The sequence below is a fragment of the Littorina saxatilis genome, linkage group LG1 (genome assembly GCF_037325665.1).
Source record: "Littorina saxatilis isolate snail1 linkage group LG1, US_GU_Lsax_2.0, whole genome shotgun sequence".
NCBI lineage: Eukaryota > Metazoa > Mollusca > Gastropoda > Littorinimorpha > Littorinidae > Littorina > Littorina saxatilis.
Genome location: NC_090245.1, coordinates 78,743,860 through 78,758,018, shown reverse-complemented (window position 1 = coordinate 78,758,018; position 14,159 = coordinate 78,743,860). Strand labels below are relative to the sequence as shown.

The 14,159-nt window shown below is 40.8% G+C and overlaps 1 protein-coding gene across 1 annotated transcript in view; it reads left to right on the top strand.

Annotated features, from left to right (window-relative positions):
* The window catches only part of LOC138980461 (uncharacterized), a 52,534-nt gene that overhangs the window by 596 nt on the left and 37,779 nt on the right, over positions 1–14,159 (top strand). The window contains exons 1-17 of the mRNA XM_070353336.1: positions 1–375; positions 802–1,075; positions 1,878–2,018; positions 2,439–2,573; positions 2,987–3,196; positions 3,566–3,667; positions 4,569–4,743; positions 4,949–5,080; positions 5,883–6,030; positions 6,609–6,747; positions 7,178–7,264; positions 8,343–8,673; positions 9,221–9,377; positions 11,639–11,786; positions 12,315–12,422; positions 12,897–13,277; positions 13,641–13,741. The exon at positions 1–375 is cut by the window's left edge and continues 596 nt beyond it. Coding sequence (XP_070209437.1) covers positions 1–375; positions 802–1,075; positions 1,878–2,018; positions 2,439–2,573; positions 2,987–3,196; positions 3,566–3,667; positions 4,569–4,743; positions 4,949–5,080; positions 5,883–6,030; positions 6,609–6,747; positions 7,178–7,264; positions 8,343–8,673; positions 9,221–9,377; positions 11,639–11,786; positions 12,315–12,422; positions 12,897–13,277; positions 13,641–13,741 — 3,144 coding nt within the window. The remainder of the gene's footprint in view (positions 376–801; positions 1,076–1,877; positions 2,019–2,438; positions 2,574–2,986; positions 3,197–3,565; positions 3,668–4,568; positions 4,744–4,948; positions 5,081–5,882; positions 6,031–6,608; positions 6,748–7,177; positions 7,265–8,342; positions 8,674–9,220; positions 9,378–11,638; positions 11,787–12,314; positions 12,423–12,896; positions 13,278–13,640; positions 13,742–14,159) is intronic.

Below are 14,159 nucleotides of genomic sequence, written 5' to 3'. Positions count from 1 at the left end.
TAACGAAGCTTCACCATCCAAATCATCAAGACAGTCAACCAGTGGTGCAAGCAGTCACAAAGATAATATTCTGCCTGATCCAGACAGTGATGTAGATGATGATGTGGAAATTCACACAGATGAAGATTGCGACAGTACAGAGGATTTCATGAAATTGAATGGCAAAAAAGAAGGTGTGACCCCAAGGGCAAAAATGCATCGATCTTCAACACCAAGGGCGAAAATGCATCGATCTTCAACACCAAACTCTCAATCTCATGCAAAGAAAAGTATGTCTGTGAAAAAGGGGAACGGGCGTGGACGGCGAAGTAAGCAGCTAATGAAGAAAACACAAAGAATGTTGTCAAAAGCTAGAGCAGCTGGTACTAGATTAAGGTGAGTAAAGAAACAGTTGAATTCATCAAATATTTGTTGGGAGTTTCTTGGAAAGTAACGATATCAAATTGTAAAAAAAGTCTCCAGCCCCAGCAGTGTATTGGTCAGAATTGAGTGGAAATGGAATTAATTGTTTTGAATCGATAATCTAACATTGTATAACAAACGGCTATGTATTGTAAAAGCTGCATCCGTTACTTACACTTACAGTTTTAATCTTTGAGAACATTGCTATACCAAACAAGAATCATTCAAATTATAACATTAACAACTAAACAAAGAAGTCATGGATCAGACTCGTACTCATTGACTCATAGTGTTTACTATTTAAAAGTGTTGAATTGCAACTGCTGGGCTGATTCACAATCACATAAATTTGTCTTAACTTGTTAATGAACTCAATCGAGTCAATGCCTTTAATTACAGAGAAGCAGCGGAAAGAGTTGATGATTCAGACTGGGAATCTGCATCAGAAGTGGAGATGTCAGAAATCAGACGACAATTGCAAGGCTTTGATGCCCACCAGCTCCTGGGTCAAGAGAGCATGACCTCTGACGGACGACTGCTGATCGACATTGATGACAATGATGGTGACATCCAGGACCATGAGATTCCCATGAAACATCAGCTGGAAAAGACCATCGCAGTCGGCTGTGCAAAGAATAACCTGTCTGTTGCTAACGTGAAAAAAATCATCAGAGTAAGTGCTGTTACTGTTAGTGTTAGTCAAGGCAGCAGAAATTGAAAACGAAACATTTTAATTGTGAAAGAATACAGATGCTTTACAAACACAGGCATACATGAAACAAGGTCCAGGGTTTCATTTACTAGTGCGCCCTGCGCCATTGGCACATTAAATCTGAAAATGTCCCATCACAATTCCCTTCAGTGCGTCAAAGGGCGCATTGAGATTACGTACCACTGCGCCACCAAATGTACACTTTACATCGGATTACACACACATACACACACATACAGAGATAACACGATATAGCGGCTAATTCTCAGATTGCACCATTTTACATCTTTGGTCAAAACGGGTGCAGGCCTCTTTGGCGCTTCTTGCCTTCGACTATGTCCCATCGGAATTTGGTTCAGGGGGACAAATGTCCCATTGCTTTTTCTCCCAGGCTAAACCCTGAAGGTCCCATGCTTTTTTAATCAGTAAACCATAAATTCAGAGAAAAGCAAAATATAAAAATGATGCTGACATATCCAGACCCACTAAAAGTAAAATTCTCAGAATTCCAGAACAAGAAGTTATACGGGCTGCTAGCCTTCCAAAATCAAGTATCAAAAAACAAGAAAGCTGAGTTGATGGAATAAATCATGAGTTTCTGTTCAAGTTCAACTTGTATTTTGTATTTAGTAACCTGTTAAATGAAGACAGCTTAGACTTAGTTTATTCCAGTGTTAGGAGAATAAAGTTTGCAAAAAAGAGTTGATTACTTTGCAGAGCTTTTACAATTGTTGGGTGTCATCTTTTTCATGTGATGTTACAGTTACTGGTGACCCATGACCTTGTGAAAGAGATGTTGAAAACAACGTTGAGCGCCAGCAGCGAGGAACTGCCCCCTGGAGCCATCGTCTACGAACCGAAGCTTACCAGGTCAAAGATGAAGGAAGTGCTGGAGAAAGGAACAGTAAGCTCCACTGTCTCTGAGTACATCAAATTTGGGAACATTTCCCACCACAAATTTGCAATGATTCAATTTCTGCTGTGAGCATTTTCAGAAAGAAGAATAACAAAGCAAAACACATGACTATGACCAGGTGTAACATTTATTTTTTGAGAAAGGTTTCACTTAGTCAAAGTTTCCACTGACAAGGTCTGTCATGAAAACTGTTAGTATGTATGTCTCAGCACAATGACAGTCTTTCCAGATTGGAACACCGGCAGAGAATGAGAATATTGCCGAGCACTGAGATTGAGAACCGTTTGTGGAAACTTCTTTCCTGCTTATCTCATACATCGACTCTTTTGTCTTGTTATTTCTGCATTGTTGTTGTTGAATTCAGCAGAAAGCCATACTAAACTTGATGTGAAGTATGTTTATGTGCAGGACCCTGGGCTGTGGCCAGTGTCACCGGTCAAGCTAGGTCAGCCTTCTGCCTCTGGACCAAGCATTCTGGAAGTTGAGTTCAACGATGAGGAAGATGACGAAGACGATGAGTACAAACCCAGCAAAGATGCAGAGGTATTTTTGCAGGTTGAAAGTATTTGGGAAAGAGGGTGTGTGTTGGGGGCTGTTCTTGCAAGTACTTGTTTGTAGACATGTACGAGTGAGTGATTTTTTTGTTTCACATATATTTCACTTCAATGCTTTCACTTTTAAGCCTGCTTTGCATTTAACAAGTTAAAGTTAATGAATATGCAGCATATGCATCTGAATCTGTAATTCAGCTCATGATTAGTCTGATGGATAATTCCAGTAGGCGGACTTGTAAATGAAAGCAAGAGAGTTTGAATCTTTGTTAAAAGTCGACACTAATCAAGACACTGGCATCTTTGCATTGCATACAGTTTTTCTGGTATGTAACACATCCACGTGTCATAGTGTGTATCATGGTTTCTGTGGCTAACTCTGAACACTTAAAGTCTGACCAACAGGAGATGGAGAGTGATGAAGAGAGCATCACTTCCTCACAAGTCAGCGATGTCGGTTCTCCATTCACCTTTGGATCCCCGGCACTCAGACGTCCTTCCACCCCTGCTACCCCTACTCCGTCCACGCCAGCCATCCCCTCCCTTGCCGGCACCCCTACAAGAACGCCTGCCAGTGGAGTTTTCTTTGAGTCTGTTGACAAGAGAGATGCTATGGTAGATACCACTTGGTTAATCTGTTTGATATTTAAGCGAAAACATTTTCTGTTCAAATTGATTGTTTTATGTTTTGAGATTTGATTTTGAACATGCTGATCAAAATGTGTTTGTATGTTTGGTTTTTGTGTATGTGTGTGTTATTTTTTCTTTGTTGATTTAGTTTGTTTGTAAAGTGATGCTTTGTTGTACAATTTGTGGTATGTTTCTTCATATCCTAATGTAGTTTGAGAACCTTCACCACCATGCTAAATGTTCTTGATCATATTACAAATGTATTGGTGAGTTTTGATGTTTAGCAATCTTTCAGACTGTTAGCTCAGCAAAATCACTTTAAGAATGGTTATTTTAAAACGTTTTGTGTTTCAGGATATAACAGGTAAGATGGGACCTCCCACAGCCCTTCCTCCATCTGTACAGAGCACCAGACAGCGACTTATCTTTCTTTCACCTGAAAAGACTAATGAAGAGGTATGTGTGTGCATGAAGGTGTGTGCGTGTTAATTTCAAATCCTGTGCAGTGTTGTTTGTACACTCTCACGACAATTGGCTAGTTGGACTTGGATTGAACCTAAAATATATGGCTCCAAATCTCCTTGCGAAAAGAATTCTGTGTTCAAAAGACTTCTTACATGTAAAACCAATTGGATGGCCTTGGGTCCAGACCAATCAATGCATCAGATCAAAAAATGTATGCGCTGGTGACTGAAGATCCGGGCCTGTAAACAACACTTCTTATGAGTATGATACTCATAGTCTTGTTGAGAATGTATGGCATTAATGACCATAATATTTTGAACATGGGTTACAATCTTTACGGAATAATTATTTATATTCAGCGAGATATTTGGTTAGATAAGAATCGTATTAGTTAGTACATTTAAGTACATTTATTTGAAATGTTAACAATGTTGTAGTTGTTCTGCACTCATGTGTGCAGGGACCGGCACGGTTGGCCTAGTGGTAAGGCGTCCGCCCCGTGATCGGGAGGTCGTGGGTTCGAACCCCGGCCGGGTCATACCTAAGACTTTAAAATTGGCAATCTAGTGGCTGCTCCGCCTGGCGTCTGGCATTATGGGGTTAGTGCTAGGACTGGTTGGTCCGGTGTCAGAATAATGTGACTGGGCGAGACATGAAGCCTGTGCTGTGACTTCTGTCTTGTGTGTGGCGCACGTTATATGTCAAAGCAGCACCGCCCTGATATGGCCCTTCGTGGTCGGCTAGGCATTAAGCAAGCAGACAAACAAACAAACAAACAAATGTGTGCGGGCATACTCACACATACACCAACGTGTCAAATGCATAGAATCCTGATTTGGTGATAAATGACAACATTTTTAATATGGAGTGTTTAACATTGATTTATCTGCAGACTGAGGAAGATGGGATTGCCAGACGAACTCGCTCCAAGTTACCGCTTACGACAACTTCCCTGTACGATATTGAGGAAGCTTTTGTGGCGCCTGACATCACACCGGACATGTACGACACAAACTGCGACAACACAGAGTGGCAAGACTTTTTGAAGTGCCTGCACAAATCTGGGGGTATGTCAAAACTAATTTTTTATTGTCTCCAATATATAGATATTGGTTTCATATTTTTCTGAGCAGCAAGGCTATTACTGTTGACGTTTTTGTTGCTGAAATGCTGGGTTGTGTGTCAGATTTCCAAATTTTAGCAATGAAAATATTGATATTAACTGAAGAAACCTTCAAAGCTAGTAACAGTCTGTCTTTATTGTATTACCAGACTCCGGTCCACAAAACGAGTCGATGGAGACAGGGGAGGATGATGACCCAGAGTTCAACTACATCGCTGAAGCCGAGACAGAAGAGATAGAAGCTGAGGAGGTGCGATTTGACGGCCCTTTCAGGATCAGTCGTAAGTATTTCTGTGCCTATATAATCTTGTGTCTGTGTGGTGTATTATGATGTTCACAAATGTCACTTAGTCATCAATCAGTTATGACATTTGTTAGTTGGTGAAAGGAGCCATTGGTATGATTCTCTCATCTTTTTGACAGAACATAAAGTTACAAAGTTCACCAACAAATTCTTTTCATTTACCCCTTTACCCCATTTCTTGCTGTCATCCGGTTTCTGGGTTTTCACCTTTTGTACCACAGTGGACACCCCGTCCCCCCGTTTTAAGACAGCAAATTTAAGACTGCCTCTCTTTTAAGACCCTGTTTGGGCGGGGATGTAGCTCAGTCGGTAGCGCGCTGGATTTGTATCCAGTTGGCCGCTGTCAGCGTGAGTTCGTTCCCACGTTCGGCGAGAGATTTATTTCTCAGAGTCAACTTTGTGTGCAGACTCTCCTCGGTGTCCGAACACCCCCGTGTGTACACGCAAGCACAAGACCAAGTGCGCACGAAAAAAGATCCTGTAATCCATGTCGGAGTTCGGTGGGTTATAGAAACACGAAAATACCCAGCATGCTTCCTCCGAAAACGGCGTATGGCTGCCTAAATGGCGGGGTAAAAAAACGGTCATACACGTAAAATTCCACTCGTTCAAAAAACACGAGTGTACGTGGGAGTTTCAGCCCACGAACGCAGAAGAAGAAGAAGACCCTGTTTTCTCAAATTTCTGTAGATAACCGGTGTAAATGTATCCCCAATGAAAGACTACCTCCTGTTTAAGACCTGTTTTTCTCAGATTTGACACCATTTTCATTTTGACAGGCAAGGAGTTGAACTTCCTGATGGAAGAACTGGAGGATCTGTTCAACGAGGAAGACTACTCCATGATCGGTCTGCGCACCAACCTGGCCTCGGCTCATGAAAATGCTTCCCACTTCTCCAAGAAATCATCTGCCTTACCTGAACAAGAGTCAGTCATTTACCATCAGTTCTCATTTTTTTTTGGGGGGGGGGGGGGGGGGGGGGGGTGGGGGAAATGTGAGGAGGGATGGATGGAATGGGGAGTCTTGTAAGGGATTCTGTACTGTACAATACAGATGGAAAAAGTGTGCTTTGCTGTTCTTTTTAATCGAAAAGTGTGTCAGTTATGAAAAACGTTATGCTTCAGCAGATTGTTTTTTATGGGACTCTTTTATTTTCATTTGCCCGTCGCGATATAACCTTCGTGGTTGAAAACGACGTTAAACACCAAATAAAGAAAGAATTTTTATTTGCCAGGAGAGCTTTGAGTGCATTGTGCATTGAAATTATGGAGACTTGAAGAGAAAAGGGTTGTGAATTATCCAAGAGAAAGGCTGTTGCATATATTTCAGTTTATTTCCATGGTGATATGTACATGTATTCAGTTCACTGCCTGCCTTCAGTGTGGGTAAATACATGTTCCACCATAGGAGGGTGAGACACGACTTTGATCTGAATCATTGTAAACTTCTGGGTAAAGATAACTGCTTCTGTAAAATGATGCTAGCTTGTGAATTGTCCTTACAGAGAAGAGATATCCTCACCACCGTCAACTCGCAGGCTGAGGTCTCATGACAGAGAGACAACAACAGAGGAGGCAGCTTCAGATTTTACTCCAATGGTGTTGGAGCAACAAACACAGCAGATTCAACAGCAAATGAGACAGGTGGGTGATTTTTAGAAATGAGGAAAGGTGTGTGGGTGTGCATGTGTTTGTGTGTGTGAGTGTGTGTGCTTTTACTGGTCAAATAGCAATACTTTCACAAGGAAGTAAGCTGGAGTAACGAAGACAAAAATTCCATTTGAAAACAAAACTTTGAGGTTAGTTTATCTGACAATCAAGCAGACGGTACAACAGTTCTATGCAGAAGCCAGGCATTCCCTGAAAAAGCAGGGGGGAAAGGGGTAGGGTTTGACTTCGGCTATTTGCAAACAGTACTCTAAAAATGTTGGCGCAGGGCTTGTATGGAGAACGTGAGAAGGTTGTTGGCCACATTTTTCTATCACCACGGGTGAGCAGACTGGCTTTTTCAGTACCACTGCCTCAATTGTATCCAATGCAACTGTCTTCCTTTTGACTTTTGTACCACTTGCAGCATATCCAGCTGACAGCACAGATGTACGTCCTGGCACAGGGCAGTGAGGATTATCACCCCTTGGCAGCAGAATGCAAGAAAATGGTGGTATGTTTTGTATTGCTTATGTTTGCTGTTCACATTCTTTCCTTTTGTTGGCTGATTTTTTCTTTTCTTCTGGACTGATCTTTTATACTTCATTTTCATGAGAAGAGACAATTGGAGCAGAACAAAAGTGGAAATGAAGCATCAGATACGTTAGTTTGTTAGTTATATGAGGAGTAATGAGCCAGATGTGATCAGTTGATGACATTGTGACCAGTATTTCTTTTTTGACTCACATGCGAAGCAAAAGTGAGTCTATGTACTCACCCGAGTCGTCCGTCCGTCCGTCCGTCCGTCCGTCCGGAAAACTTTAACGTTGGATATTTCTTGGACACTATTCAGTCTATCAGTACCAAATTTGGCAAGATGGTGTATGATGACAAGGCCCCAAAAAACATACATAGCATCTTGACCTTGCTTCAAGGTCAAGGTCGCAGGGGCCATAAATGTTGCCTAAAAAACAGCTATTTTTCATATTTTTCCCATTTTCTCTGAAGTTTTTGAGATTCAATACCTCACCTATATATGATATATAGGGCAAAGTAAGCCCCATCTTTTGATACCAGTTTGGTTTACCTTGCTTCAAGGTCAAGGTCACAGGAGCTCTTCAAAGTTGGATTGTATACATATTTTGAAGTGACCTTGACCCTGAACTATGGAAGATAACTGTTTCAAACTTAAAAATTATGTGGGGCACATGTTATGCTTTCATCATGAGACACATTCGGTCACATATGATCAAGGTCAAGGTCACTTTGACCCTTATGAAATGTGACCAAAATAAGGTAGTGAACCACTAAAAGTGACCATATCTCATGGTAGAAAGAGCCAATAAGCACCATTGTACTTCCTATGTCTTGAATTAACAGCTTTGTGTTGCATGACCTTGGATGACCTGGTCAAGGTCACATGTATTTTGGTAGGAAAAATGTGTAAAGCATGTGAGTCGTATGGGCTTTGCCCTTCTTGTTCATTCACTAAAATGTGCAGATATTCTGGTAAACCTGATTCTGTATGCATGAAATTATTTTGTCAATGAAACATTATTAGAAGTTAGCATGTGAACGTTTCTGTGAAACAGTTGGAGCTTGATCATCTTCGAAATGTGTCCATGGCCGGATCCAACTCAGCATACAATGTCTGCAACCTTACGGGAGCTGTGGAAATCGTCAACCGTAACATCGACTGGACAGCCCATCGCCAGCAGAGCGCAGTCAAGTCATCAGTATGTAACTCAAAGCAACCATCTACACAGGCTTCATCCAGCCAGTCAACTAGCTCGACACAGGCGTCATCATCCTCTTTTAACCAATCTGGGAGTTCAACACTTTCCTCGTCTGGCTCTGTGATTGATCTGAGTGTTAATGAATCCACAGAGGGTGGCAGCAAGAAGATCAACACTAGGGGTATTGGTGAGTTGCTTTAGTGTTTCATTTTAGTTTAAAGTGAAAGATCTTGTTCTTTTACTTGAACAGTGTTGGCCGTTGTTATTAATGTTAACTTTGCATCAGATTTGTTTCTAGTTGATGCAAATGATGCGAAATTTGACACATTTTGCTTAAAAAGAGAGTTTTTTAATTTGTGTTTTTTCACATTGGAATACAAGACCATTACAGTGCCAGTATGCATAGGTGCATGTGGGTATGACAAAAACTTTGAATTCCAGCACTTAAATAACTCTCCAACAGACAGCATGTTGTAAGAAAGTTAAGATCTTCTCCAAGGAAGAATAAGAATCATCCTATTGGATTAATGGTTCTAACAAAAAGGTTAGGCTATTTTCATACCCCTCATGCACCCCCAAAGAGTTTCTCTGACATGTTTTGAAGTTTGATACTGATAGATAAAAGATAGTTTTGCTATTGTATACTCATTACTGATAGATACAAGATAGTTTTGCTTTTGTCATTTTTTTCTGTGATGGCATGTAGTGATTTTCCTGCGAACCTGTATGTGCAGCAAAAAGTCGTCAGCTGCTGTTGGAAATACAGAGAGAGGTGATGTGGAACAGTTCAGTGTTTCTCTACCCTCGTTTCCTCCCAGAGTTTGCGCTTGTTTCCCGTCGCTTCATGGAACAGTATGCCTACAGGGCTTTCTATAGCGAATGGGAAGATAGGTGAGTGCTAATCCCCTTCCCCCCCCCCCCCCCCCCCCCCCTCCCCCCCCCCCCCTGCTCCCAACAGATGAAACTGTGATGTTCATTTAAAGTGCATTCAGGCATCAAATCATGCTTGCTTGGTCACACCTTTGATTGATGTTGAATAAGTCAGCATCATATGCCAAAAATATTGCAAAAACAAAGTTTTTGTCAGTGTGTATTTCTGTTTTTATGTCTCTTTTTCAAGCCCTTAACCCCTCTTTTTTCTGTCATTTCTATCATACTTAAACACTTGAAATTAGATAGACAAACGACATTATTTGAAATTAGATAGACAAACGACATTATTTGAAATTAGATAGACAAACGACATTATTTGAAATTAGATAGACAAACGACATTATTTGAAATTAGATAGACAAACAACATTATTTGAAATTAGATAGACAAACAACATTATTTGAAATTAGATAGACAAACGACATTATTTGAAATTAGATAGACAAACAACATTATTTGAAATTAGATAGACAAACGACATTATTTGAAATTAGATAGACAAACGACATTATCCCCGAGTACGCTAGTACTTGGGCTCAGCAGACTTTAATTGTGTGTCTGTCTGTGTGTCTTTCTCCACTTAACAGCTTATTGCTGGGAAACTACTGGGCGCAGTTCATTCAAAAGTTGATACACTAACTTGATAATAGGTCCGATTGATCGTATTAAAACTTCATAATGTTACCAGGGACCTAAATGCGAAATAAACCACAAAAACGACTTGGCCGTAGGAGGAGTTCACACCGGCGGGGCAACATGCAGCCATTGAGCTGATAGAACAGCCGAACGCGTCACACAAAAATACGTCATGACAAAGTTACACGCAAAGCGAAAGAGACTTTGACGTCATTTACTTTTGTTCGGAATTTTCAGTCTGTTCCTAGCTTGTTAGTGAAGACCTGACGTGAGTAAGCTTACCCAAAACGTCTTTGTTCTCTATTCACATTGCAGCTGTGAAATAATCAGTCTTGTGTCTCGGTCGTGTAGGTACAGAGTTTGCTTCTGCAATCATTGTGTTCGTGTTGATGACGGCTTCATAAGACAAAATAATAAGCGAATCTATCGCGAGGAAGACGTTTATGTACAAATCACCGAACCCAACCCATTTTTTGTGTGCATTTTTCTGAAGCATAAACTGCATGTGGTTAATTTCATCCATTTAATGCTTGTCGAAATGAGCCATAAGGCTTTAGAATAAAAGATTTCACGCATTGCTTGGCCATCTGATCACAGATGAGGTCGCAGTTTGTAGGTTGAATCTATGAATCGGCCAGAGATAGATCTGCATTTCTGGTCAGAAACCAACATTCACACCACAGACATTCCAAACATTTATATTTATTGAGCGAGCCAGTCTGAAGAGTACTCGGGTCCAGCGCGAGCGTTTATTATTTGAAATTAGATAGACAAACGACATTATTTGAAATTAGATAGACAAACGACATTATTTGAAATTAGATAGACAAACGACATTATTTGAAATTAGATAGACAAACAACATTATTTAAAATTAGATAGACAAACGACATTATTTGAAATTAGATAGACAAGTGACATTATTTGAAATTAGATAGACAAACAACATTATTTAAAATATTTACAAAGTGTTGCCATAAGAACTGCATATCTTAAGACCTTGGTTTAGAGCGGTACATTTGGATTGCTGAAAGAGAAATAACAAAATATTTTACTTGCCTCAGGCTGATCAACTTTTAGTATTTAGTTTTGTGTTCTGTGCTCCGCATAACTGATTGTAGTCTGCGAGGAAGTGATGTGTACACATTCTGCAAGAAGGGGATTACAAGTCATACCAAGTAATGACTGACACCTAGCTCCAGATTTGCTTGGGATGTACTGGTCTTGAAAATGCGCTGTAGGCAAATTTGAATATAAAGTCATACATTTTCAATAATGTTAACATCTTAGGACCAGCATGGTCAAGAAAGACTCTTCATTTGGTTATCTGTCTTCTAGTCATGACTGCATTTATGCCACACCACATACTGTCATCATGTGAATTTAGTCACGTTCCGTTGTTTAGATTCATCGCAGTGACGTTTTGTGTAACATTTCAAATTTGATTCTGCAGTTTGTCTTTTTTGAGTATCCAATACCTCAATACTATGCATCGTTAGATTGTTAAATTGTGCTCCCGTACACCCAAGTCTTCTTTACTGTTACAATCCATGTTAAAATCAACTTCTGACATCTCTTTGCAGATTGCTGGTTCTAGGCAAAGAACAGTTCAAAGGGATGAAAGGACAAATGCACGAGATGATCCACAGGTACATGATGCCATGCAAGACCGCCAAACAGCTGAATGCTCATTTCAATCACGTTCGCAAAAGGAAAAATGGCGTCATCCCGGTGAGAGCTTTAAGGATAATGTGTGTGTGTGTGTCTGTCTGTGTGTCTGTCTGTCTCTGTCTGTGTTTGCTAGTATGTCTTTGTCAGGGTTGCAAAAGGAGTAATGACATCATATGGGTAAGAGCTTAAAGGATGATGAGGCTGTCTGTCTGTCTGTCTGCTTGTCTGTATGTCTGTATGTATGTATCTGTCTGTGTATGTATCTGTCTGTGTATGCGAGTATGTCTTTGTCAGTGTCTCTGTCTGATTGATGAGCTGATGGAGAGTGTATGTGCATATGTCTGCATTATATATGCTGGTGCGTTAGTGTCTGTGTAGCTGTCTGATGGAGTGCAGAGGAAAATGGGTAGTTTTAAAGGGAAAAATGGTTTGAGAGACTGACATGAGATTTTCAGCTGAACGGCTTGGTTATTCTGTCAGAATTTATTTTTTAAATTAACACCCACCAATCCCTGTTTAAGCTTGCAAATGCTTCAACATGTTTTTAAGTTTGTTAACAAATTTGCCATGTGCTTTTTGTTTCTTCAGAGATACCGTGAGACAGGAGAAATCCCAGAGACACCACGAGACGTTGAGGAGTTCTCGGTGAAGGCGCCATGTGATCAGCCTCTGGCAGCGTTACCCAGATGGTGCAGGGTAAATGAGACTTTACTTTCAGTTCAAGTGTCAATTCTACAATTCAAAGTGTGGCGTGCGAATGTGTGGGTGTGTGTTAGCAAAAAGAGGGAAGTAGTGTGAATTCAGTCTGTAAAACAATTCAAGAAGAATTTTGTTGTAGTCAAACTAACTAGCAAGTGCCTTCTTGCGCACTGCCTTAATGAGAAACTATGCTTCCTGCTCTTATGAGGAAATATATTTCAACCAGAGCAATAGTGAAAACAAAGTTACTATGTTCTTGGAGGACACGTCCTTTTGCACAAAGTGGTCAGTTTAGTCCAATAAAATTATTTGTCTTTGTAATGATTAAAGGGTCAGTTTAGTCCAATAAAATTGTTTGTCTCTGTGATGTTTAAAGGGTCAGTATGGTCTGAAAAATTGTTTGTCTTTGTGATGTTGAAAGGGTCAGAATAGTCTGAAAAATTGTGTGTCTTCCCATGGGATCTTTTTCAGGCTTACCACACAAAAGTGATGGCAGCAAAGAAGAAGAAGGAGAAGGAAGAACAGCAAAAACGAGAGAAAGAAGAGAGAATGAAGAAAGCACAACAGCAGAGACTGCGGAGAGACAGAAGGCATGGGGACGTGGTCTACCAGAGCAGGAACGAGAGGAAGGACAGAAGGCATGGGGACGTGGTCTACCAGAGCAGGAACGAGAGTAAGGACAGAAGGCATGGGGACGTGGTCTACCAGAGCAGGAACGAGAGGAAGGACAGAAGGCATGGGGACGTGGTCTACCAGAGCAGGAACGAGAGGAAGGACAGAAGGCATGGGGACGTGGTCTACCAGAGCAGGAACGAGAGGAAGGACAGAAGCTTCAGGGTCGCTAGAACCGAGGTACGGATGTTTATGTCTGGTAGTTCAGTTCGTAGAGCACTGGACTTGTGATCATGGGGTCACAGGTGAAATAAAATTCAGTTTCTTCACATAGTAATGTGTGATGTTTCACATTATGAACTGCCTGGCTTGATGTATTAAGATGGTTTATTTGAGAGTTTAAAATAGAATTCAGTTCCTTCACAATGTAAGGCGAGATGTTTCATGTGAGGTGAGATGTTTCACGTGAGGTGAGATGTTTCATGTGAGGTGAAAAGTTTCACATTGTGAACCGTCTTGCTTGAGATTGTAGGGTGCCGATGGTGTGTTTCAGAGTTGGAAATTGTATTCAGTTTCTTGACATTGGAACATGATTTGTTTTAGCATTCCAGCTCAGAGAGTGATTCAGAGGAATGGACTGACAGCGAATCTGATTCAGGGGAGGGCAGTGATGAGGCAGACACTCCTCCGACTAAGCGACAAAGGTCTGGAAATTTAAAGGGTTGTGTTGTTCATTTGAAATCTTTAGAGACCTCTGATGTTTTGTTTTAAGTCATTTTGAATGTTACCGCTACACTCCTTGTATTTGCATGGAATTTTAGGATCGACTCTTTGGCTTTAGTCAGTGTTCCTGTGTTTTAAAGGATGTGACACTATACATGGACAAGAATTTTCAGAATTTGGGCTTAACTCAGATTTTCTTTTGAGCTTAAAGGGTAAAATTATAGAACTGGTTTTGACTTTCGGATTCAGGCTCAGAATTTCGTTTGTTATTTTGAACATATAGTTCACTCTCAGGCGGGGATATAGCTCAGTTGGTAGCGCGCTGGATTTGTATTCAGTTGGCCGCTGTCAGCGCGAGTTCGATCCCAGGTTCGGCGGAAATTTATTTCACAGAGTCAA